This window comes from Moschus berezovskii, chromosome 7 (genome assembly GCF_049115385.1).
Source record: "Moschus berezovskii isolate FMDL1 chromosome 7, NW_MosBer_1.0, whole genome shotgun sequence".
NCBI lineage: Eukaryota > Metazoa > Chordata > Mammalia > Artiodactyla > Moschidae > Moschus > Moschus berezovskii.
The window spans coordinates 51,598,939-51,623,747 of record NC_142466.1 but is presented as its reverse complement, the minus strand read 5'-3'; the positions used below and the strand labels follow the sequence as shown (position 1 = coordinate 51,623,747).

The following is a 24,809-nucleotide window of genomic DNA, read 5'->3' as shown; positions in this document are numbered from 1 at the left end:
GTCATGTCTGACTCTTTTGCGAGCCCATGGACTGCAGCCCTCCAGGCTCCTCTGTCCATGGAATTCTCCAGACAAGAATACTGAAGTGGGTTGCTATTGCCTTCTCCAGGGGATCTTCCCAACCCAGGGATCAAACCTGAGTCTCCTAGCAATGCTACATACGTATTTTTTAATTGGGCAGTTAAAATTAATTTTATTTTTAAAACTTTGCCATGTCCTCTGAAATCACTACTAAACACACAGATATGTTACCATTTATCTTCTTCATGCTTCCCGCTGAATGGCTTTTTGGCAAAAAAAAACAAATACTCTTTCCTGGTTGGCCAATTTTAGAATTTTAAGATCCTGAAAGGAAGACCTTAGGGTAATCCAGGCCACTTCCTCCTTTTACTAAAAAAAAGGGAAGTTCGAAAACTTGCTCAAGGTCACACAACCAGTAAATGGCGGAGCCAGGATTTCAGCCTATCTTTTTTCTTCTGGTTCCAGGCTTGTAATCTTAGTTGAACCATATGAAACCACTGATAGCCATACATTGCTTTCATGTGAAATATTTGAACAATATCTCCTGTGACTTTGTATGGATCCCGCAAACTGGCACAGAGCTTTACGTAGAATAGGTATCTGATAAATGTTTGATACATGAATTTTTTTTTAAGCCCTGTGTAAATCAATGCAGGGAAATCTGCAAGTTGCTAAGTACAAGCAGAGCTGCCAGATGTGAGTTTGGAGACTCTATGACATGTTGCAGCCAGGCGGGGAAGGAGGAACTGTACATTACCAACAGTTCTTTGGCAGCATCTGCCCTAGTCAAATACTGACTTAGGATGAATTCCAAGGGAACACAGTGTATGGCCCTGAAATCTGGTACAGTGTCGCCTATACCGCCTGTTGGCCACCCCAGGCACGTGAACCTGGAGACAGGACAGGCTTGGAAGAGAGAGACTCTGCGAGATTGACTCACATGTTACTTCTCACAGGAAATCCCAGTGATTTATCTGGACAGCTTCAAGGTGAAAATATCACTGTGTAACATCTGAATCATATTTTGCAGAAGAAAGCATGCAGCTCAGAAAGCAGAAAATTTGGATTAGACAGACATTTCTTGCCATGAGAAAAATTACCTAGAATTACCCCATTTTTCTTTCTTTAAGTCATAGAGTTAGCTGCGAGCATGAGTTCAATAGTGGCTGAGCTGGGCAGCTGCTGGTCCAATCCATGCCATTATATAAATTATAGGCAGCGCCCCCTCTGGGTGGACAAATTACACAGAAGCATCCTTCCTCTTGGCTGGTCTGGACTTTAGCTTCTCCTCTCAAATTAGACCTCTGCCTTTGTGCGGTGCACTGACTACATAGCTGTACCCAGCTGCCCTACCCTTGGGAGCAAATCTCATCTAGACGTTTAAATAAACAACCAGCACTCTTGGAAAAGAACAATTGCAAATGCTTATCTAGAAAAAATCATGGTCAAATGGCTTAAGTACACTTTTAAAACACCTATCCAGCAAAAATCACGTTAGTGATGAGAAGCCTACTTGGAGACTGAAGACTTACAAGCTAGTCCTCATCCAGATTTCAACTATCAAGTTTGGAACAATGGACCTAGGTCATACACATATCATTTCCCTGTGTCTTTAGCCAAGATGGCTGCTGATATCTGTTCACTCAACACCAGGCCTGGTTCTGGGATATTCTGGATTCAGACATACTTTACCCAGACAACAGGAGTAGTTTCCTCCCTCAGTTCCTATGATAGGTTGCAGCTTTTTCCTTTAATAGTTAATTTTCCTGGGGACGGCTGCCCTCCTGACTATACACACATTAGTACTTCAGTAGGAATTTACTGGGATGCCATTCCAGAATGCTTAGACTCTTATCACACATCTTAGAAGATTTCTAGCAATACTACCAACATTTTAGAAGATAGTCCTAAAGCAACCAATTATGTCAGGAAAAGGTAATTCATTACAACAAAACCCAAATGAATCAGAAGGAGGGGAGTCAGAACTTTCCACTAACCAAAAATAGTCTCTCTCTCTCTCTTTTCGAATCAGCCAACAGGTCATTACAAATCACTGAATACATGTTTGGTGATCGGAAGGCAAACAAGCAAAATCACAGGAAAAGTACCCATTAGGAAAAACAATTTTTAATCCATAATCTACAAAGTATCTACCAAGAGGCCCAATTATCTTTATTTCCCACAACTACAGTGCTGTAGAATGAGGACTGGAGTTGGAATCATAATCACAGCCATTGTAACATCCTATTGGGAATGTGATAGCACATAGGAAATCCAGCTCTTTGGAAAGCTAAATAACAGTGTAAGTAGAGTTGATGGAAGAAAAACATGTACAGTAGTCTGATAAGACAGTTTCACCTGAGCCAGCCCCCATCCACTCTTCAGGGCACAGCTTAAATATCACCTTCCCATGGAGAGCTTTCCAGAGCCCCAGTCTAGGTTCGTTCTTTCTGTTGTGCTGTGCTTAGTTGCTCAGTCGTGTCTGACTCTTTGTGACTCCATGTCTAGCCTGCCAGGCTCCTCTGTTATAGGGATTCTTGAGTGCCCTCCTCCAGGTGATCTTCCCAACCCTGGGATCAAACCCAGGTCTCCCACACTTCAGGTGGATTCTTTCGTGTCTGAGCCACCAGGCAAGCCCTCCGTCTGCTATGCACTTCCAAATAATGCATATTTGGAATTTCTCTGTAATGCTCTTCAATAAACCCTGTAGTCATTACAAGTTTAATGGCAGTCTGTCTTTACTGCTAGCAAGTCCTATGTGCTGTTATTCCTCAATGCCCAGCAAGCTGATTGGCATGCAGTAGGTATTTGAAAACTAGTCATTCAATGGAGTCGGACATGAATGGCTCAAACTTTTACTACAGTCACCATGTTGTATTAAGGTAGGAAAGGAACATATACTTATTAAGAGGAATTTTTTTACACAACCACAACTTGCAACAGCATAAGGATTTTTTTTAATTTAATTTAATTTTTGGCTGTGCTATGTAGCATGTGGGATCTTAGTTCCATGACGATGGATCAAGCCTGCAACCCCTGCATTAGAAATGCAGAGTCTTAACCCCTGGACCACCAGGGAAGTCCAGAAAAAGGGTTTGTTAACCCAGATTTGATCACAGTATAGATGTAATGACAACACTTTACTCCCTAAACATGTGTGTCACTTGACACAGGAGGACCATTAATGGATTCTAACATTCAGATTTAACTAAATCTATTGGCTTGAAGCTCAACATTCAGAAAACGAAGATCATGGCAACTGGTCCCATCACTTCATGGGAAATAGATGGGGAAACAGTGGAAACAGTGTCAGACTTTATTTTTGGGGGTTCCAAAAATCACTGCAGATGCTGATTGCAGCCAGGAAATTAAAAGACACTTACTCCTTGGAAGGAAAGTTATGACCAATCTAGATAGCATATTAAAAAGCAGAGACATTACTTTGCCAACAAAGGCCCGTCTAGTCAAGGCTATGGTTTTTCCCGTGGTCATGTCTGGATGTGAGAGTTGGACTGTGAAGAAAGCTGATCGCCGAAGAATTGATGCTTTTGAACTGTGGTGCTGGAGAAGACTCTTGAGAGTCCCTTGGACTGCAAGGAGATCCAACCAGTCCATTCCAAAGGAGATCAATCCTGGGTGTTCATTGGAAGGACTGATGCTAAAGCTGAAACTGCAATACTTTGGCCACCTCATGCGACGAGTTGACTCACTGGAAAAGACTCTGATGCTGGGAAGGATTGGGGCGGGAGGAGAAGGGGACGACAGAGAATGAGATGGCTGGATGGCATCACAGACTCGATGGACATGAGTTTGAGTGAACTCCGGGAGTTGGTGATGGACAGGGAGTCCTGGCGTGCTGTGATTCATGGGGTCGCAAAGAGTCGGACACGACTGAGCAACTGAACTGAACTGAACTGATATGTGGGATGATAAGTCTGACTGAAGTGATATCTTCAATTCTACTTCTAGATGTGCAAACCACACTCCAGCAAATGGCATGTTAGAGGACAAAAGCTGTTAATATGAGAATCTCTTAGTTGTTTCATTGATTGGAACATAATAAAATTTCAAGCTTGAAGTTAAAGGCTGAGCAGTTAACTCTGAATAGAGAGCCCCTCCAGAGCCCTAGAATTTTCAGCTGACACTGTTCAGTTGCCTTCATGTGAGGCTGCCAGAAACGAGGCCTCAGTAAACCTCTCTGTTGACCAGGAGTTGGCAATACCATGGTATATATTAAAGCACCATGTGTCAGACTAAAATGTGATTTTAAGATTGCCAATTTGCTATCTTTATTATTTATAAACACTGAAATTAAAAAGTACAGACACCTCCCTGCATATTAAAATAATAACATTAAAAGCAAAGTAACTTCAGAATCAGTCTTCAAAGTGTACTTTTTTTCTCTGAACTAATTTCAAATGGCTTTTTTCCAGGTTGAGGAAGACATCAAAATGTTTCCACACAGCTTGTATAACGTGAAGAGGTATTAATAAGTTCAGAGTTCAGTTCAGTTCAGTCGCTTAGTCGTGTCCGACTCTCCGCGACCCCATGAATCACAGCACGCCAGGACTCCCTGTCCATCACCAACTCCTGGAGTTCACTCAAACTCATGTCCACAGAGTCAGTGATGCCATCCAGCCATCTCATTCTCTGTCGTCCCCTTCTCCTCCCGCCCCCAACCTTTCCTAGCATCAGAGTCTTTTCCAGTGAGTCAACTCGTCGCATGAGGTGGCCAAAGTATTGCAGTTTCAGCATCAGTCCTTCCAATGAACACCCAGGATTGATCTCTTTTAGAATGGACTGGTTGGATCTCCTTGCAGTACAAGGAACTCTCAAGAGTCTTATCCAACACCACAGTTCAAAAGCATCAATTCTTCGGCGATCAGCTTTCTTCACAGTCCAACTCTCACAAACATACATGACCACGGGAAAAACCACAGCCTTGACTAGACGGACCTTTGTTGACAAAGTAACGTCTCTGCTTTTTAATATACTATCAAGGTTGGTCATAACTTTCCTTCCAAGGAGTAAGCGTCTTTTAATTACATGGCTGCAATCAGCATCTGCAATGATTTTGGAGCCCCCAAAAATAAAGTCTGACACTGTTTCCACTGTTTTTCCATCTATTTCCGTGAAGTGATGGGACCAGATGCCATGATCTTTGTTTTCTGAATGTTGAGCTTCAAGCCAACCTTTTCCCTCTCCTCTTTCACTTTCATCAAGAGGCTTTTTAGTTCCTCTTCACTTTCTGCCATAAGGGTAGTATCATCTGCATATCTGAGGTTATTGATATTTCTCCCAGCAATCTTGATTTAGTCTGACATAATCAAATTGGATTTGGTTTTCCACATCAGGTATCTAGTATGCATTTATTTACATCAGTTTTTTTTTCTTTTAATATCAGCTGAACTTCTACTTGCAAATTACTTCAGCACTCAGAATTTAATGATTTTTGATCTTGGTAAATAGAAATATGGGAGCTGGATGAGTCAGAGAGAGAGACTCAGGTGGTTAAATTTTTGGTCCTAAAGTAGCAAGGGTTCTCATTTCAAAGCTAATTTTCACATTACAGGTCACAGTCCTGGACTGATGCCCACTCTGGTGGCAATATGCCTTCCCTCAGTGCTGGTACCGTTTGTCACATTGTCTTTCTTTCACAGAACTGGAACTGGGGCACCCCTTCTCCCAGAGCCAGGAGAGTCTCACAGTTGCGGGTATCAGGAGGAGATGAGGAAGGACAATGGTAACAGAAAAGCTGGGTATCCATAATGCTCCCCGGCATAGTGACTGTTGAGGGAAGAGAGACTATGCCAAACACCAGGGAAAATCTTGATATTTGCACAATGAATCCATCCTTGAGAAAAGACTGGGCCACCCTTTATGCAACTATTAATCAACAACTATAAAGCAATGGCAAGCCACTCCAGTACTATTGCCTAGAAAATCCCATGGATGGAGGAGCCTGGTAGGCTGCAGTCCGTGGGGTCGCTAAGGGTCGGACACGACTAAGTGACTTCACTTTCACTTTTCACTTTCACACATTGGAGAAGAAAAGGGCAACCCACTCCAGTGTTCTTGCCTGGAGAATCCCAGGGACGGGGGAGCCTGGTGGGCTTCTGTCTGTGGGGTCACACAGAGTCGGACACGACTGAAGTGACTTAGCAGCAGCAGCAGCATACCCCTATTCTTAGAGTAGGGCTACTTTTTCCACTTGCATTTGAAGAATCCATCATCATTGATTCGTGTTACTAGATTTTACCAGCCAGAAAATAACCAGTGACATATCCTCTTGGGACCATGAAGGATGAGCTTCTATTGTTGAACCACACCTCATTCAATTGCTATTTCTAAATCAGAGTCTCTCTTGGGTCCTGTTTAGTGGAAGGCACACATCAACTTTTCTCTTGGCGCCCACAGTCACAAAAATATCAGACACTTGGAGGCAGCCATAATAAATTCCATGAGATCTGACAGGCCACAGTAAGGCCAGTGAAGTCCCTGGGAATTCATGTGAAGGGTTTCCTTCTTGCTCCTTTTTTATTTTTTTTTCAATTTGGTTGTGCCAGGATCTTTTAGTTGTAGCACGTGGGATCTAGTTCCCTGACTGGGACTTGAACTCATGCCCCCTGCACTGGGAATGCAGAGTCTTAGCCACAGGATCACCAGGGAAGTCCCTCCTTCTTGCTCCCTGATTGAGCTCCACAGGATCTCACAGGCAGGACAGACTTTGCTGAACTTCTTCATAGCAGTGGAGTGGATGCAGGGGGTGGGGGAAGTGGCTTATCACCAGAACAGGAGTTTAATTTCATTTTCGATGGGGAAACACTTCTTCTTTATCTCTAGAGATACATGTGAAACAATTTTATTTTCCCACGGTCTGTTCCCTGACTCTGACCTCAAATGAAGGACAAAAAGGAAACAGAGCTGCCTTAAAAATCCTTTTACTTTTTGAAGCGAAGTGTGTGTGTGACAGAGGACAGAGGATGTTGGGGGAAGCAGAGAAATGTGAGTTTGAATCAATTCACAGATAACGCAGAAACTGAGGGGCTTTCCCATGTCTTCACATGATACCCTGCAAAGCTGTATGTTGTTGAATTCTTTCCCCTGCTTTTCTTATCACAGACAGAGAAGCCTGGCAAGCTACATAGGGTCACAAAGAATCGGACACTACTGAAGCAACTTAGCACGCATGCATAGTTCATTAAATGCCAAAATCTTGCTTTCCCAAGGATGCTCTTTTAATATAACTTATTTAAGTTAATAATTTATTAATGTGTATTATATACTAGGACTTTATATGTATTATCTGATTGAATTCTCCCAATGGCTGTATGAGGCAGCCACAATCACTATTCCTATTTCCACAGACAAGAGAGAAAGGCACAGGGAAGTTGAGTAACTTGCCTAAGGTCACCCAGCCAGCACATGGCATCAACTGCACAAGTCTATGTACTAAAACCCACTGAATGGTACACTTTAAATGGGTGAATTAAATGTTCTGTGAATTATTTATCTCAGTGAAGCTGTTGTAAATTTATATTAAAAAACTGCACCACTAGGGTTAGGAGATGTAAGCTATTATATACAGAATGGATAATAACAAGGTCCTACTGTATAGCACAGAGAACTATATTCAGTATCCTATCATAAATCACAATGGAAAAGAATATTTTAAAAAAGAATGTACATGTGTGTATAAATGAATCAATTTCCTGTATAGCAGAAATTAATACAACATTGTAAATCAACTATACTTCAGTAAAAAAACTGCATCATGAGAAAAACCAATTATATGCATTTGGTAGGTTCTCAAGAAACATCTCAAGAAATATGGTTTTTCCAGCAGTCATGTATGGTTATGAGAGTTGGACTATAAAGAGAGCTGAGCGCCGAAGAATTGATGCTTTTGAACTGTGGTGTTGGAGAAGACTCTTGAGAGTCCCTTGGACTGCAAAGAGATCCAACCAGTCCATCCTAAAAGAAATCAGTCCTGAATATTCATTGGAAGCACTGATGCTGAAGCTGAAACTCCAATACTTTTGCCACCTGAGGCAAAGAACTGACTCATCTGAAAAGACCCTGATGCTGGGAAAGATTGAAGGCAGGAGGAGAAGGGGACGACAGAAGATGATAGTTGGATGGCATCACTGACTCAATGGACACGAGTCTGAGTAAACTCCGGGAGTTGATGATGGACAGGGAGGCCTGACATGCTGCAGTCCATGGGGTTACAAAGAGTCAAACATGACTGAGTGTCTGAACTGACAAGAAATATCTATTGAATAAATGTATCAAAGCATTTTATTTTATAGCTATTTTAAAATAATATGTTTATTTAAATTCAAATATGTCTTTTAGGAATGGATAGTGTATTTTGCAACCATGCCTCAATTTCCCCAGCCTCAATTGTCCCCAGAAGTGAATGCTGATAATCCTGACATCCCAGGAATTCTGAAACATAGGCCTCAGGAGTGAAAGCTTAGCAATGGCCCCACCTCTGGAGGAATTTCCCCTGTGTGCCAACAGGACCATCTGTGGTGAAAGAACCATCTATGATTTGCTGACAATAGGCATGAACCTGAGTGTTAACTGATCTCCCGAAACCCCCAATGAGTCCAACCCAGACCTGCAGGAAGCTCCAGTGTGACTCTGGGATACCAGTTGATGAAGGTATCACTTGGGTCCTAGAATCTGGGAAGATGAACAACCACCCTTCCTTCATTACTAGAGAAACTCCCAAGAGCAGGTTCTGATAGTATTTATGGTCACCTTTGCGTTCAGATGAAAGTGAAAGTGAAGTCACTCAGTCGTGTCCAGCTCTTTGCAACCCCATGGACTGTAGCCCACCAGGCTCCTCCATCAATGGAATTTTCCAGGCAAGAGTACTGGAGTGGGTTGCCATTCCCTTCTCCAGGGGACCTTCCTGACCCAGGGATTGAACCCAGGTCTCCTGCATTGCAGGCAGATGCTTTAACATTTGAGCCATGAGGGAAGCCCAGATGAAAGAATATGGAAAAAAATCAATAAATTCTAGAGTGAAAACGGAAACCAATATTCAGGGTTGAAGGAGAGGGACATGGAATAAATCAAAGGCCACATTTGAGATCCAGTTGAGGAATTAGCCTGATATGAAAGATTAAGGAGGAGTCAAGAAACAAGAAAAAAAGCACCCAAATGCTGAGGGCACTGAAGAAGAAACAAAGCAGAGTGTTAGTAGATTTAACAGAAAAACAAATGAGCTCAAGCTTTGCATAAGTAGATCAAGTTCAGAACCTACCAATGACTAGACAATCCCTTCAAGGGATGGTTTTCAAGACTGCCTCATCGGGGAAGAAAATACTTCTCAGGGATACTTCAGAAAGCATGTATTTTACGACTCTTGAGCTCTATAGCAACAACAACAAGATGAGTCTTAGATTAGGGAAGTTTGTTCTGAGGAATCTGTATGAAATAGAAGGGAGAATATGGTACAAAACTGGAACAGAATTTTATCTGAGGCATGGAGGTTCAAAGATGTGCTGAGCTCCTGGCTTCACATCTCCAGGACTCACTGGTATTATTTTAGAGAAAATTCAATCCAGTCTACAAGAAAGCATTCTTGTGCAAAACAAATCACAGCCATGAAAGATGCATGGTGCACTCCCTGTATAAAGGCTACGAGTTTTTGTATATGTTATTTCATTCTATTTCTAAAACAACACTGTGACACAGATGTTTTACAGATGAGAAAGAAACCAGAGACCAAAGAAATCTAACAACTCTCCCAACTAGTAAGTGGCGGGAGCAGGATTCAATTCTGGGTCTTCAAACTTCTTCTCGACTAGTTTTTCCACTATCCTACACCTTTCTTAAGTAAGACTGTGATGAATTTGTCCAGCTGTGAAAGGCCTTCTAGCATGAAATACTGACATTTTGACAGAGATGAAAGATCACTGTAAAACTAAAGCAGACTAGGCTGAGAATACAACCAGAGTAACAAGAGGGCACAGGGCTTTGGAACATTAGCAAGTTAGAGGACCCTAGTGACTAAGTATAAAACACTAGTCAAAGTAAAAACAGCAATATCTACCATTATATCTAGTTCCCTCAAACTACAGCATCTGATTTATTTTGTTGTCTGTAGTTGATGAGGCATGTATAAAGAGGTAAGAACTGGAGAATTTTAGGATAGAACTTTTCTTAACATTACCCAGAATGTCTTATTCAGTCTATAAATGATAAAATATGCTCCCAGAGTGACCAACGTTGCCAAAATCGAGAAGAAAAATAATTGTAATCGTTTTCCATGTCTCTTACACAATTCACAGAGATGAGATCACAGAAGAAATTGTGGTTGATTTTGCCACTTATCTTTCATGATACTTCTCAACCATAGATCTTCTTTTTGGGTTTGTGGGGCAAAATTTCCAATATTTTCTTCCCCTATCAGGAGCAACAAACCCATCTGGCTAAGCTCCCTTCATTCCTCAAAGACGTAAGGTAATAAAAGGTGAAATATCCCTGCACCTGCAGGTCCCAAGGAAAAGGATTCTGTTGTTCTTGGAAACTTTTCTGAATCTGTCACCCATCATGGCTGCTACATAGACTCAGGCTGCAAATATTTCAGGAAGAAATGCTGGGTCTAAATCTATTCACAGTGTTAAGGCCTATCAGTTACCAGGTGGAAAGAAGACTGGACAGAGAGACAGGGCCCTGTGTTCTAATCCACCCACTGCCATTAAGTAGGTAGGTAATCTTTACCAATGGCTTTCCTCTCTGCTGGCTACAGGGCTCTCATTTATAAAATGAAGGGGTCACAGTAGACTGTCCCTGAAGACCTCTCCAGTTGTAGGACATTTTGCATTTCCCCCAGCCCCTCATCATTTGATAACCTGTTCTGGCAATGTTCTAGCAAGTACCTGTTTCTTGGTCACGGTGCCATCCACAGGGTCCACGTATTCAAAGCTGTCTGTCTTCGCCACACTGTACACATGGCTCCCCACAGCAAACTGCTGGCCGATGAAGGACTTATCTGTGACCAAGGTCTCCAGGTCCCTCATGATGTAATAGGTCGTCTTGGGCTCTAATCCTTCATAGTCAAACCTGGTGAGGGGGGACAGGACACAGGCTAAAGACAAATCTAATCAGAGAGACAGCAACCAGGTGGGCCTCTCAAGGCTGTCTAATCACCGGTTTTGTTTCCATGGAAGAACAGCACAGAAAAGCACCCACAGCTGGTCAACCTCTTCCCCTGGTCCCTCACTCATTCCCCACACAGCAGCAGCAGCATCCTGTCAACATTAAATCATGGCCATCCTTTCGTTTGAATTTCTCCATAAGTGCCCATCATCTTGAGATTAAGGTGTAAAACACTAACCACAGTCTATAAAGTACTGTGAGATATGACATGCCCACCGCCTTGACTTGGCTCTGTCTCACTCTGGCCCTTGCTCACTATACTCCAGCCATACAGGCCTCCTCTCCAGTCCTCAAAGATGCTCCACCCTCTGGGCCTTTGCTCGTGCTGTTTCCTCTCCCTGTTTCTTCTCCAGGCTATTCCAACAGCTGATGCATTTCCCTTCCTTTAGTTTTCAGATTTACTGTCACCTCTAGAAACACTTTCTCTGACCAGACATCTAACGCACCTCCCCTCTATCTCTCCCCGTCGCTCATCATCCTTTACATCTTCTTTTGGTAGTTATCCTAATCTGTATTTGCTTTGTTTATATATTAATTTACATATTTCTTGTCTTTGCCCATGAGAACTATAAGCTCCAGGAGGGCAGAGATCTACTCTGTTCTGTTCTCTCTGTTGCTTCTGATAAGCAGTGGTTTTTGTAAGCACTGGAATGAATATGGGAGGAGGTGAAGGCAGAAGGGGAGGAGAGAGAGGAATCAAGGCAGGGAAGAGAGATGGGGAAGGGAACTCAATGTACCATAAAATTCTCTTGGAAACTTGGAAGAAACACTACAATTGTTCCATTAAAAAAAAAAAAAAAAGGTCCTCCTAGCCAAGAACATCACATATAACAATGGGGCTGAGAGGTGATTAGAGGGGGAAAAAAAGACTAAAAATAACACCTATCTCATTTGTTGTTGCTGGGTTTAGATAGGATAATACATACCAAGTAGTTGGCACAATGCCAGACACTGGTGCTTAAAGCTCTTACTTTTAGTCTTAGTCACTATCATAAAGAAACTATAGGGTCTTTCCCAGTATCAGATGGGTTTGACCAAGTCCTAACGGCATACCCAAGGAGGTCTGCTTAAGAAGGTAACCCTAGGAGGGGCAGCTGTGCTCAAGTGGTGGGATCTCAAATTTGGGCTCTCTTTAACACAGGAAAGGTGAGTTCTCAGAGCGAACTAAAGAAGGAAGATTGAAATAGTTGACAGTTTTTCTCCACTCAAGATCTTTTGAGACTTCAGTAAACATCAGGTTATTGACCATCATGGACTGATACCATGTCAACAACGAGTCCCCTGCACCTACATCCCTTTCTTCTTCTATTCTCTCCCTCCTACAGAAGGTGTGTCCTCCCAGCCTCAGAAACAAAACAGGGAACTCTCTCAGAACATTCTTTTTCAGAATGTGTTCTAAGCCTAGATTCTCTTTATCAGTAGTTTGTTGGGAAGGTAAAGACCCAACCAAGCAGAAAAGGGCACAAGGATGGGATAAGAGGGTCTAGTAGGAGACAGAGAGGCTCTGAAAGAGTCTTAGAAGTTGAGAAAATACACGAATGTGACAGGTCACGTTCAGCCATGGCTGAGATCATCAGACCAGCTGCCCCAACACTCATCTTCATATATGAGCAAGTTCTACCACAATTTCCCCTCACTCCCCCAAACAAGCCCCTCTGACCATCACCACTACCAACACACATTCAAAGAAAGAAATTTTAAAATGGAGAATTCTTTCTGGGGTCCACTCACACAGGGAAAATCATCTAGGTTCTCAGAAACAACTTCAGGCTCAGTATCAGTTAAACCAAATTTGATTGTCTCCTGCCCACTAAGAAATCAGGCTATAAATAGTTCTCCTTCACAGGCATTGCAACCTACCTTTCCTGGAACCTGGAGGAAATGTTTGCTTTCATTTTACCTACTCCCTCCTCCCTTTTTATCTCTGTGATCTCTTTGGACAGAAACCTGAATCATAATTGAATGCCCTACAAGAATTTATATCTCCACTGCATTATATTCTCTAATATGGTATTTGTTATAAAAAAAGTAATTATCACATAAGCTCTTGGCCACAAAAAAATGAACTGTATTATAAACACACTTATCATAACACCATGTCTTCAAAATTCTGGAAGAAAGCTAGATAATCATTCCACAAATTATGAGAAACACATCCCTGACTCAAAGTGCTTTCACTAAGCCAGAGGTTGACAATCAAAATAAATTTTATCAGGTTGGATTTTATGGCACAGCTTCAGACAATAAAAGGATTTTCTGTGCCACCTGGCCCCTCTGGTATGCCAAAAAAAGCCCACAAGAATCAGGATTTGGGGCAGCTGTTAGAAATACTAGTGAATAAAACAAGTTCCTATCTGCCTTTACAGTTTTTATTTTATAATACAATGAATAATTTGAGATGATTTGCAGGCTGTCACATCCATAGCCTTCTTAACTAGATAGGAACCATGAATGTGAGGCCGTCTCCATTTCCCAGAGCACTGCAGCCTCTCTGATTTTAATGAGTAATATTGCAAGCCTCCTTATTCTCTGATGTTTATCTAAGTAAATGACCTCTTAAGAGAAGAAACAATCACCTTATAAGGGAAGTCTAAAGCTTTCTTTCTGTCCCTTAAGCTCTTGAAATGCAACCAAACATCCAAGTAGTTAACTATTCATAAGCAAAGCAAATGAGGCACAGTGTCTGTTTTTAATACACTGAAAGCTGCTGAGACTACCCAAAGATTATCTGCCCTAATTCCACACCTTCACAGTTAACATCTTTTAAGACCACAGCTTCTCCTAAACCATGGTTTGGTACTATTTATACTCAAATAGCATCTCTAGGTACACATACCTAGTTGGCAGCCAGAAGACTGTCCCCCTTGCTTACTTCAACAACAATAGCCACTATGTGGACCATTAGTGGGGAGGTAAGACAAAGAAACAAAGGGAGAGGATTACAAAAATCACCCCGACCTGTGGTAGCTTCTGTCTCTTCCCCCATTTCCATGATAAATATGGGCGGAAAACCAACAAGAAAAACCCCTGGTCTGACTGTACAACTTCAATGGCCTCCAGAGAACCTTTCAAGATTCTGCAGTTCAAATTTCATCTTAGGATGGCTGCCCACTGTACAGGCACTGATGAAAAGATTACAGACAGGGGTCACCAGAGATAGGGAAAGTTGTATCCTCTAATTTGGTATTACCTTGATACCACTCCCAACCACCTCTCAGGGGTTATCTGGCTCTAGCCTCTGTATTCCTCAGATCTTCCTCAAAGATGCTTCCGTCATAAGATTATAGCCCATTAAAAAAAAAAAACAAAAAAACTTTTCTAAAAGGGATTTCCTAAGGTCCATATGGAGACCCTTGGCCTTCTCACCTGCAATAGTAGTGGCGGCCGAATTTGGCCCAGTGATCTCGGACAATTTCCTCCACACTCTGCTTCCGGGCAGCAATAATGGAGAGCCAGACCAAGACAGCCCAGAGGCCATCTTTCTCCCGGAGGTGATCAGAGCCTATGAGAGAAACAAATATTATTCTGAAGATTTGCTCATGGGGGAAAAGTTAAAGCTAAATGAACTATTAAGACAGTTAGAACTTGAGTGTTATATTGAAATTATAGCATATATATTGATATTTATCTATTGTATTAAATATATTTCCCATAATATACTTGTATTTCCAAAAATATGCAAGTGAAATTCAAATAACATAAATAATATCAAAAAAGAAAATCCTGGAAATTGTTGAAAGGATCAGAGAGCCAAGCTGACATCACATTTGACTAATGGTATTGTTCATTAAGCAAATATTTGGTGATCCTTATGCTACAGTGAATAAGACAGCTCTTTATTCATAAAGCTGGAGTTCAAGTAGGCAGGGACAAGAAACAGAAAAGTAGACAAAAGAACAAGACGAATCAAACAAGCACAAGGACGGTGAAAAAAATTAAACTGGGTGATGCTGCCATAGAACATGACATCAGCAAAGGCTGCTTTCCTAGAGCAGGTTGAATGGCACCCTATGTTCTCCCTGCCAAAAATACGCCACCGCTCCCCCTGTCCCACCACAAACCTGTGAAGGTAAGCTTGTTTGGGAAAACAGTCCTGCCGATATGATTAAGGATGCTGAGATGAGATCAGCCTGGATTATCCAGGTAGGTCCTAAATGCAATGACAAGTGTTCTTAGAAGAAAAGACAGGGGAGAAATACAAAATAGCAGTTTATGTGAAGACTGAGGTAGTAAGTGGAGTTCACTTCAGTTCAGTTCAGTTGCTCAGTCATGTCCAACTCTTTGCGACACCATGGACTGCAGCATGCCAGGCCTCCCTGTCCATCATCAACTCCTGGAGTTTACTCAAACTCATATCCATTGAGTCGGTGATGCCATCCAACCATCCTCTGTCATCCCCTTTTCCTCCTGTCTTCAATCTTTCCCAGCATCAGGGTGTTTTCCAAGGAATCATTTCTTCGCATCAGGTGGCTAAAGTATTGGAGTTTCAGCTTTAGCATCAGTCTTTCCCATGAATATTCAGGACTGATTTCCTTTAGGATGGACTGGTTGGATCTCCTTGCAGCCCAAGGGACTCTCAAGAGTTTTCTCCAGCACCACAGTTCAAAAGCATCAATTCTTCGGCGCTCAGCTTTCTTCACAGTCCAACTCTCACATCCATACATGACCACGGGAAAAACCATAGCCTTGACTAGATGGACCTTTGTTGGCAAAGTAATGTCTCTGCTTTTTAATATGCTGGCTAGGTCGGTCATAGCTTTCTTCCAAGGAGCAAGCGTTTTTTAATTTCAGGGCTGCAGTCACCATCTGCAGTGATTTTGGGGCCCCCCAAAATAAAGCCTCTCACTGTTTCCCCATCTATTTCCCATGAAGTGATGGGACCAGATGCCACGATCTTAGTTTTCTTACTGTCAAGTTTTAAGTTTTACCCCCTTCTTCACTGAGAGTGGAGTTATGCTGCCACAAACCAAGGAATGGACGGAGCCACTAGAACTAAAAGAGCAAGAAATGACGTTCCCCGCAAGTCTTCAGCGGAAGCACGGTTCTCCCAGAGCCTGGATTTGGGACTCCTGGCCTCCAGAATGATAAGAAAATAAATTCCTGTTGTCCTAAGCTACCCAGTTTTGGGTAAATTTTTGTGGCAGCCTTAGGAAACAAATATAGGGAGTCAGGGTTAGCCCCACAGGGGTGACGACATCTAATCTGAGACCTGAGAAGGGTCAGCCCTGCAGAGATCTTGGGACAAAGTCTTCCATGCTGAGGGACAGCAGTACAAAGTCCTGAGGCAGGAAGAAACTGGGAAGCTTATTCCTACAGCTATTTACAAAGAGAGGTAGCTTGTATTGAGGCATTCACACAATGAAGCATGCAGGCTAAACAGGTAGCTTCTTGTGCAAAAAGAACCCAGAGGAATGTGCTGCAGGCTCATTTAAGTATCTGTCTATTGGCCAGTTGTAAGCTCTTCCAGAAGCAAAAAAAGTCCTAAATACAAAGGAATGTGTTGCAATGTAAGAAAAATGGTTAAACGCGAAAGGCATGAGGAGGGTTTTGGAATCAGGGTTTAAAATCAAACTGTGCTACTTCTCAGGTGTGTGAGAAGTTACTGTAAAGTTGTTAACCTAAGTCTCAGCTTCTCATTTGTAAAATGGGGACACCATGGCCCATCTTGAGGGGTTGTCGTATGAATTTAATCAAGTTCAGAGGGAAGGCTCTGGAGTCAATTTGTTTGAAGTTTAAATTCTGGCTCAGCCACTGACTTTTGTGTGACTTGCTGGCCTCATCTGCAGCACAGGGGAAGAATGGCCCTTACCCCATGGATTACTATCTAGAGGAAGTGACTAGATTATGCCTGGGCATTAAGGTGAATGACCGGGTTAGCACAAGTGGTAGTGGTGGTTATTGCTGTTGTTCTTACTGGTGATTCACATAAAGCACCAAGATGGTGCTGACCCAATACACACTTTGAGACAGAGTGTTCTCAGTTATTCACACACTTTTTATCCTCTGACTTTAGCAAACAGCAATGTCTTAAGAAAGAACTATGACCCGAGGTTCATAACACTATACAGGAGGTGGTGACCAAAACCATCCCCAAGAAAAAGAAATGCACGAAGGCAAAGTGGTTGTTTGAGGAGATCTTACAAATAGCTGAGAAAAGAAGAGAAGTGAAAGGTAAAGGAGAAAAGGAAAGATATTCCCAACTGAATGCAGAGTTCCAGAGAATAGCAAGGAAAGGTATGAAAGCCTTTTTAAGTGAACAATGCAGAGAAACAGAGGGAAACAATAGCATGGGAAAGACAAGAAAGAGATCTCTCTAAGAAAACTAGAGATACCAAGGGAATATTTTATGCAATGACAGACACAATAAAGGACAAAAACAGCAAGGACCTAACAGAAGCGGAAGATATTAAGAAGAGATGGCGAGAATACACAGAAGAACTGTACAAAAAAGCTTTTAATGATCTAGATAACCACGATGGTGTGGTCACTCACCTAGAGCCAGACATTGTGGAGTGTGAAGTCAAGTGGGCCTTAGGAAGCATCACTACAAATAAATCTAGTGGAGGTGATGGAATTCCAGGTGAGCTATTTCAAATCCCAAAAGATAATGCTGTGAAAGTGCTACACCTATTACGCCAGCAAATTTGGAAAACTCAGCAGTGGCCACAGGACTGGAAAAGGTCAGTTTTCACTTCAGTCCCAAAGAAAGACAATGCCAAGGAATGTTCAAATTACTGTACAAACGTACTCAGTTCACATGCTAGCAAGATTATATTCAAAATCCTTTGAGCTAGGCTTCAGTAGTATGCGGATCAAGAATGTCCATATGTACAATGTCAATTTAGAAAAGGCAGAGGTACCAGAGATCAAATTGTCAACATATAGTGGATCATAAAAAAAGCACCGGAATTCCAAAAAAAAAAACACAACATCTACTTTTGCTTCACTGACTACTCTAAAGCCTTTGACTTTGTGGATCGCAACAAACTGTGGAGAAAATTCTTAAAGAGACAGGAATATCAGAGCACATTATCTGCCTCCTGAGAAACCTGTATGCAGGACAAGAAGCAACGGTCAGAACAGGACATGGAACAATGGACTGGTTCCAAACTGGGAAAGGAGTATGGCAAGGCTGTATATTGTCACCCTGCTTATTTAACTTCTATGCAGAATATGTCATGTGAAATGCTGTATGGATGACTCACAGGCTGGAATCAAGATTACCAGGAGAAATAACAACAACTTCAGATATGCTGCTGATACCATTCTAATGGCAGAATGTGAAGAGGAACTAAAGATCCTCTTGATGAAGGTGAAAGAGGAGAGTGAAAAAGCTGGTGTAAAACTCAACATTCAAGAAACAAAGGTCATGGCATCCAGTCTTATCACTTCATGGCAAATAGATGGGGAAAAAGTGGAAACAGTGGCAGATTTCATATTCTTGGGAATCACCAAGAATCACCACGGACAGTGACTACAGCCATGAAATAAAAAGATTCTTGCTCCTTGGAGGAAAAGCTATGGCAAACCTAGACAGTGTATTAAAATGCAGAGACATCACTTTGCCTACAAAGGTCAATATAGTTAAAGCTATGATTTTTCGCATAGTCATGTATGGATGAGTGAGAGCTGAACCATAAAGAAGGCTGAGAGCTAGATTATAAGGAAGACTAAGTGCTGAAGAACTGATGTTTTCGAACTATGGCACTAGAGAAGATGCTCGGGAGTCCCTTGGACATCAAGGAGATTAAACTAGTCAGTCATAACAGAAATCAACCCTGAATATTCATGGAAGGACTGATGCTAAAACTGAAGGTCCAATACTTTGGCCACCTGATACGAAGGACCAACACATTGGAAAAGACCCTGATGCTGGGAAAGATGGGGAAAAAAGGAGAAAGGGGTGACAGAAGATGAGATGGTTGAATGGCATCAGTGACTCAATGGGCGTAAATTTGAGTGAACTCAAGAAGATAGTGAAGGACAGGAAGCCTGGAGTGCTGCAGTTCATGGGGTTGCAAAGAGTGGGACACGACTTAGCGACTGAACGACAACAACAAGAAGAAAGGGGACGAGGACCATAGGGTGGATTATTTCCTCCTTCAATAGAGTAATGAGAATGGGTACTTGGGTTTCAGAGTTATGAAACATAACTCAGAAAGGAAGGCCCAATGACATCGAGCTGTTTAAACTTTGAGAATAGGCTGAAATAATACCTTAGTTAAGCTAGACATCTTTGAGAACTTCTCATCAAAGCTATGAACCATTTATACTTCTTGTTACATTTGAGGTGTTAAATGTTTTTCCTCAAATAGGAAAATATACAACCTTGAGAGGGCAATGAAAATACTTAAAAGGAGAAATGATCAAGTCTTTGGCTCCCCCATACACTGATCAATGGTCTGCCAGTGACACTTTTAGATGTCTAGTTGTCATTGCCTCTAGCCTGAGAAGACTTTGGACTTTTAATCATCACAATGTGGGGTGACTCTAGTCCCATCCAAGGAACTGTACACACTGCTACAAAAATGGAAGAAATTTAGAAGATGCTGGGCTAGCTCCATGGCCTAGTGCCAAAAAAGCAAGTCTAGGAAGCCCTGCCCAGTGGGATAACTTCAAAATCCTTTGTCCTTTTATAGCTGAAAAAAGTCACTTTCATTTACTGGCTAGAGAGAAATACCTTTTTGTTCCAAAACATGGGCTTTGCATACTCTGAATCTCCAGCTGTATTACATTACCTGGAGATAGACCCATGAGATGCTGTTGAGTCTGATATCTCTAGGATGTCATAATTTAGGGTAGAGAGACACAGAGTTATTTTAGCATGATCAAAAATATTAAAAACATACAAACTCACCTCAACTGTTAGCAGCCAACCACATAATAAATTGTGAATTGGCTTGGATATCCTCACCTACAAGTTAAACACTGCCAAGAGTCACAAGGGGCCAATAATCAAGTAAAATCAACCACGTTCTTTATAACTCTTTGAGGTGGGGATAGAGACACTGATGATTTGCAATTACATGCACACGTTTCCACTGAACTCTCATAGTGTACTTTAGAGGGGGTTTTGGGGAAACAGCTCTCCTTTCCTTTTAATAACTTCAAGGCAAGTGAACTATAATGCGGTAACAGTGACAGATCAAATGATTTCCTAAGACCCCACTATAAAGACTGAAAAATGGAGGGAAGATATGCTCATACTATATATGACAGGACCACTAAATTTTATATTAAAAATGCTTTTGTAAGTCAGTCATAAAAAGAGGGACCCAAATAGAAAACTACGTTGATAGGCACACATGAGCAACGGTCAGAGAGAAAAATATTAATAGTCAAAAACATTTGAACAAATGTTCAGTCTCACCTCAGTCAAAGAAAAGTCCACAAAATGGAATCCCATTTGGGACTCTCAAATTAGCAAGGGTTCATTAGGGGCAGAGGAACACTTAGTACTAACCAAGTACCAGTGTAAACATGTACAGTTTGGTAGAACAATTTGGCAGTAATGGTCATGGCATCCGCTCCCATCACTTCATGGCAAATAGATGGGATAAAAATGGAAGGAGTAGCAGATTTTATTTTGGGGGGCTCCAAAATCAATGCAGACAGTGACTGCTGCTGCTAAGCGGAGAAGGCAATGGCAAGCCACTCCAGTACTCTTGCCTAGAAAATCCCATGGATGGAGGAGCCTGGTAGGCTGCAGTCCGTGGGGTCGCTAAGGGTCGGACACGACTGAGCAACTTCACTTTCACTTTTCACTTTCACACATTGGAGAAGGAAATGGCAACCCACTCCAGTGTTCTTGCCTGGAGAATCCCTGGTGGGCCTGGTGGGCTTCCATCTATGGGGTCACACAGAGTCAGACACGACTGAAGTGACTTAGCAGCTTAGCAGCAAAATCAATGCAGACAGTGACTGCAGCCATGAAATTACAAGACGTTTGTTCCTTGGAAGAAAAGCAATGACTAACCTGTATAGCATATCCAAAAGCAGAGACATCACTTTGCTGACAAAGGTCCATATAGTCAAAGTTATGGTAGTCATGTACGGATGAGACAGTTCAACCATAAAGAAGGCTGAATGCCAAAGAACTGTTGCTTTTGAATTGTCGTGCTAAAGAAGACTCTTGAGAGTTCCTTGGAGAGCAAGGAGATTAAACTAGTCAATCCTAAAGGAAATCAACCCTGAATACTCATTGGAAGGTTGGATGCTAAAGCTGAAGCTCCAATACTTTGGCCACCTGATGCAAAGAGCTGACTCACTGGAAAAGACTCTGATGCTGGGAAAAATTGAGGGCAGGAGGAGAAGGAAACAACAGAAGATTACATGATTGAATGCATCACTGACACAATGCACATGAGTTTGAGCAAACTCCAGGAGATGGTGAAGGACAGGGAAGCCTGGCATGTTGCAGTCCATAGGTTCACAAAGAGTTGGACACGAGTTAGCGAATGAACAACAATAATGATCAATAGCCTTAAAACAGTGCCCAGCTTTGGACCCAGCTATTCTATTTCTTAACCTGTAGTCAAAAGGAAATTCACCAAAGCAGCTAAAAGAAGAGGGAAACTTGAATAAATAATAACAAACAAAAAATATTTTTTGAAAGAAGAGGAAAAGTTGAAAAATGAATACAAATTTTTTTAGTCTTTCTCTGTTTTATATTCTGCTTTTTTGGCCACAAGGTATATGGGATCTTAGCTCTCCAACCAGGGATGGAGCCCACACTCCGTGCATGGAAAGTGAAATCTTAACCAGGGAAGTCCTAATACTAATTGTTAAAGAATAGGAAATTGTGGAAAATCTACACCAAAACCTGTTGTGCAGACAAAATAATGAATAAGCATCTTTGGGAACACATGTAATGGGCGTAATGATGTTCATCCAAGTTTAATAAATGTTAAAAAATCAGCTTATTAACAACCTCAGATATGCAGATGATACCACTCTATAATGGCAGACAGTGAAGAGGAACTAAAGAGCCTTTTGATGAAGGTGCAAGAGGAAAATCAAAGAGTTGGCTTAAAACTCATCATTCAAGAAACTAAGATCATGGCATCTGGTCCCATCACTTCATGGCAAATAGATGGCTGTAGGACTTGACAGAAAATAAGGCCAGGGAAGGCAGTGCACTGCTGAGCTGTTAACACTGGCCTTGGGGGAAGCTGAGTTTAGAGGATGGGTTTTGTTCACCTCACAGGGAGACCCCACCTTCAAAGTTTCAGATTCATCCCCAAAGGCCCCTGAGCATTTCTACTATTGCTGACCAGGCATGAAGAAGGATTCATCCAGGCTGTTTCACCCTCTTTGTTCCCAGGCAAAATCTCTACACTCTACAAACAGCTGTTTGGGAAAAAAGCAAAAAAATAGCTCTTTTACTTCCTCATTTCATATATTCACATCTGTTCCATCTTTAGGACATGAGATTACAGAAAAAATTCTTTGACACTAACATTTATATAAGCATACTATTGCCAGTAAATTTTTAAACAGATTTTATTTTTTACAGCAGTTTCAGCTTCATAGCAAAATTGAATGAAAAGTACTAGTTCTCATAATAGTCCCTGTCCCCACACAAACACAGCCTTCCCATCATCAACAGCCCCCACCAGAATGGGACACTTGTTACAAATGACGAGCCTACACTGGTGACACATTATCACCTAAAGTCCATAGTTCATGTTAGGGTTCATTCCTGCTGTTGTACCTTCTATGGGCTTTAACAAATGTACCCACCATTATAGTATCATACAGCACAGTTTCACTGTCCTAAAAATCCTCTGGGTTCTGATTATTCATCCTTCCCTCCCTTGTAGCCCTGGGCAACCAGTAAGCCTTCTATTATCTTTATAGTTTTGTCTTTTCCAGATTATCATATAATTGGACTCACACAGTATGTGGCCTTTTTAGTTTGGCTTCTTTCACTGAGTAATATGCATTTAAGTTTCCTCGATGTCTTCTCATGTCTTAATAGCTCATTTCTCCTTATCAGTCATGTCCAACTCTTTGTGACCCCATGGACTGTAGCCCGCCAGGCTCTTGTGGCCATGGAATTCTCCAGGCAAGAATACTAAAGTGGGTAGCCATTCCCTTCTACAGGGGATCTTCCCAACCCAGGGATCAAACCCAAGTCTCCTACATTACAGGCAGATTCTTTACCATCTGAGCCACCAGGGAAGCCCTAGAATTAAATAATACAGACAAATTTTGAAGTTTGCTTCTCTGGATACCTGGCTTGTAGTGCAGCCAGAGTTTGTCACCTGGTTCAGGACACTGCAAGAAGCTTTAACCCACATTTCCAAAGCCTGTAAGTACCACTCAACTGTCCCTCCCCTATCCAAGCTAACACAGCCTGAAGCCCACTCAGACTCACTCTGACCAGAACAGAGAACCAGTCATCTTCACCAAGATAGCCGCTCAGCTCTCCGGCCACAATTCTGGGAAAAACTGACTCCAAAGACAGGTTTATTTTTTTCTCATCAGAAACATCCCTACTCCCCTATTCCCTTAAATTAGACTTGAGTTTTCTCAAGCTTTAAAACTATATTACTTTGAACTAAGCAGTATATCAGTAAGTATACTGCCCCCCAAAAATAATTGGAGGAAAAAAAGAAGAGTATTCAATCTCAAAGGAATGTCCCTCCAGTGGAAATGCCAGCATGGGCAAATCAACTCAATAAAACACCACACATGTTACTAACAGATCAAATCATCTCAGTTGAGACTCTGATCAGGAAAGTCTGACTTTGTCATTCAGGAAAATACAAATCATGGTGCACCTGTTGCCAACTCCAAGCTAGAAATAAGTTAGTGTTTTTCAACCCAGGCTGTTCATTGGAAGCTCCTAAAGAACTTATTAAAAAATACCAATGCTCAGGCCCCACCCCAGGCCAATAAAACCAGAATTTCTGGCAATGGGAGCCAGGCATTAGTATTTTTTTTTAATTCGTTGAGTAATTCTTATGGGCAGCCAGAGTTGAGAACCATTGTTTTCAGAGGTTACTCAAAATAGTCCAATATTGGTGGCAGATTACTGAGGGACAGTGAATTAGGCCTCTTCTTCTATTTGCTCTAATTTAGCACTAAAGGAAAGTGCCCACTGGTCTCTAGTTCAATGGATGCCCTTGGCCTTAGTCAGGTAAGGGCCTCTCACTGGAGCCAGCTTTAATATCATGGTTTTCCTCCACCCTTTTTGCCTGGAAATCTACTGAGGGCCTTGCCAAATTTGGGGTAATCAACCCATCCTGGTGTGCCTAGGACTTTCTGTTTCAGCAGGAAATTAACAACATACCAGGAACCTTATCCATCCCAGGCACACCAGGATGGTTGGCCATCTGATAAGGAAGGCCACTCGTTCATAGGGGTTCCTGATGGTTTTTAGAATATATGCATACATAGCACATACCTAAGCACACACATTTCCTAGAGCCAGAAATGACGGGAAATTTCTCTATATACTTGCTCTTGACGCAGAATGACACAGCGAGTTGAATTCCATTTTTAGAAGAATAACAGCAAGGTATCAAGCACTTCACATATCTATTATCTAACTTTGACAATTTGATAGCTTCTTTTTACAGATAAGAGGTTGAGGTTAGGTCATT

General features: G+C 41.9%; 1 protein-coding gene across 1 annotated transcript in view; it reads right to left on the bottom strand.

The window, feature by feature from the left end:
• Nucleotides 1-24,809, bottom strand: part of PGM5 (phosphoglucomutase 5) — a 212,325-nt gene that overhangs the window by 47,520 nt on the left and 139,996 nt on the right. Inside the window, exons 8-9 of the mRNA XM_055428348.2 lie at nt 14,566-14,701; nt 10,920-11,103 (exon numbers count right to left, since the gene is read on the bottom strand). Coding sequence (XP_055284323.1) covers nt 10,920-11,103; nt 14,566-14,701 — 320 coding nt within the window. The remainder of the gene's footprint in view (nt 1-10,919; nt 11,104-14,565; nt 14,702-24,809) is intronic.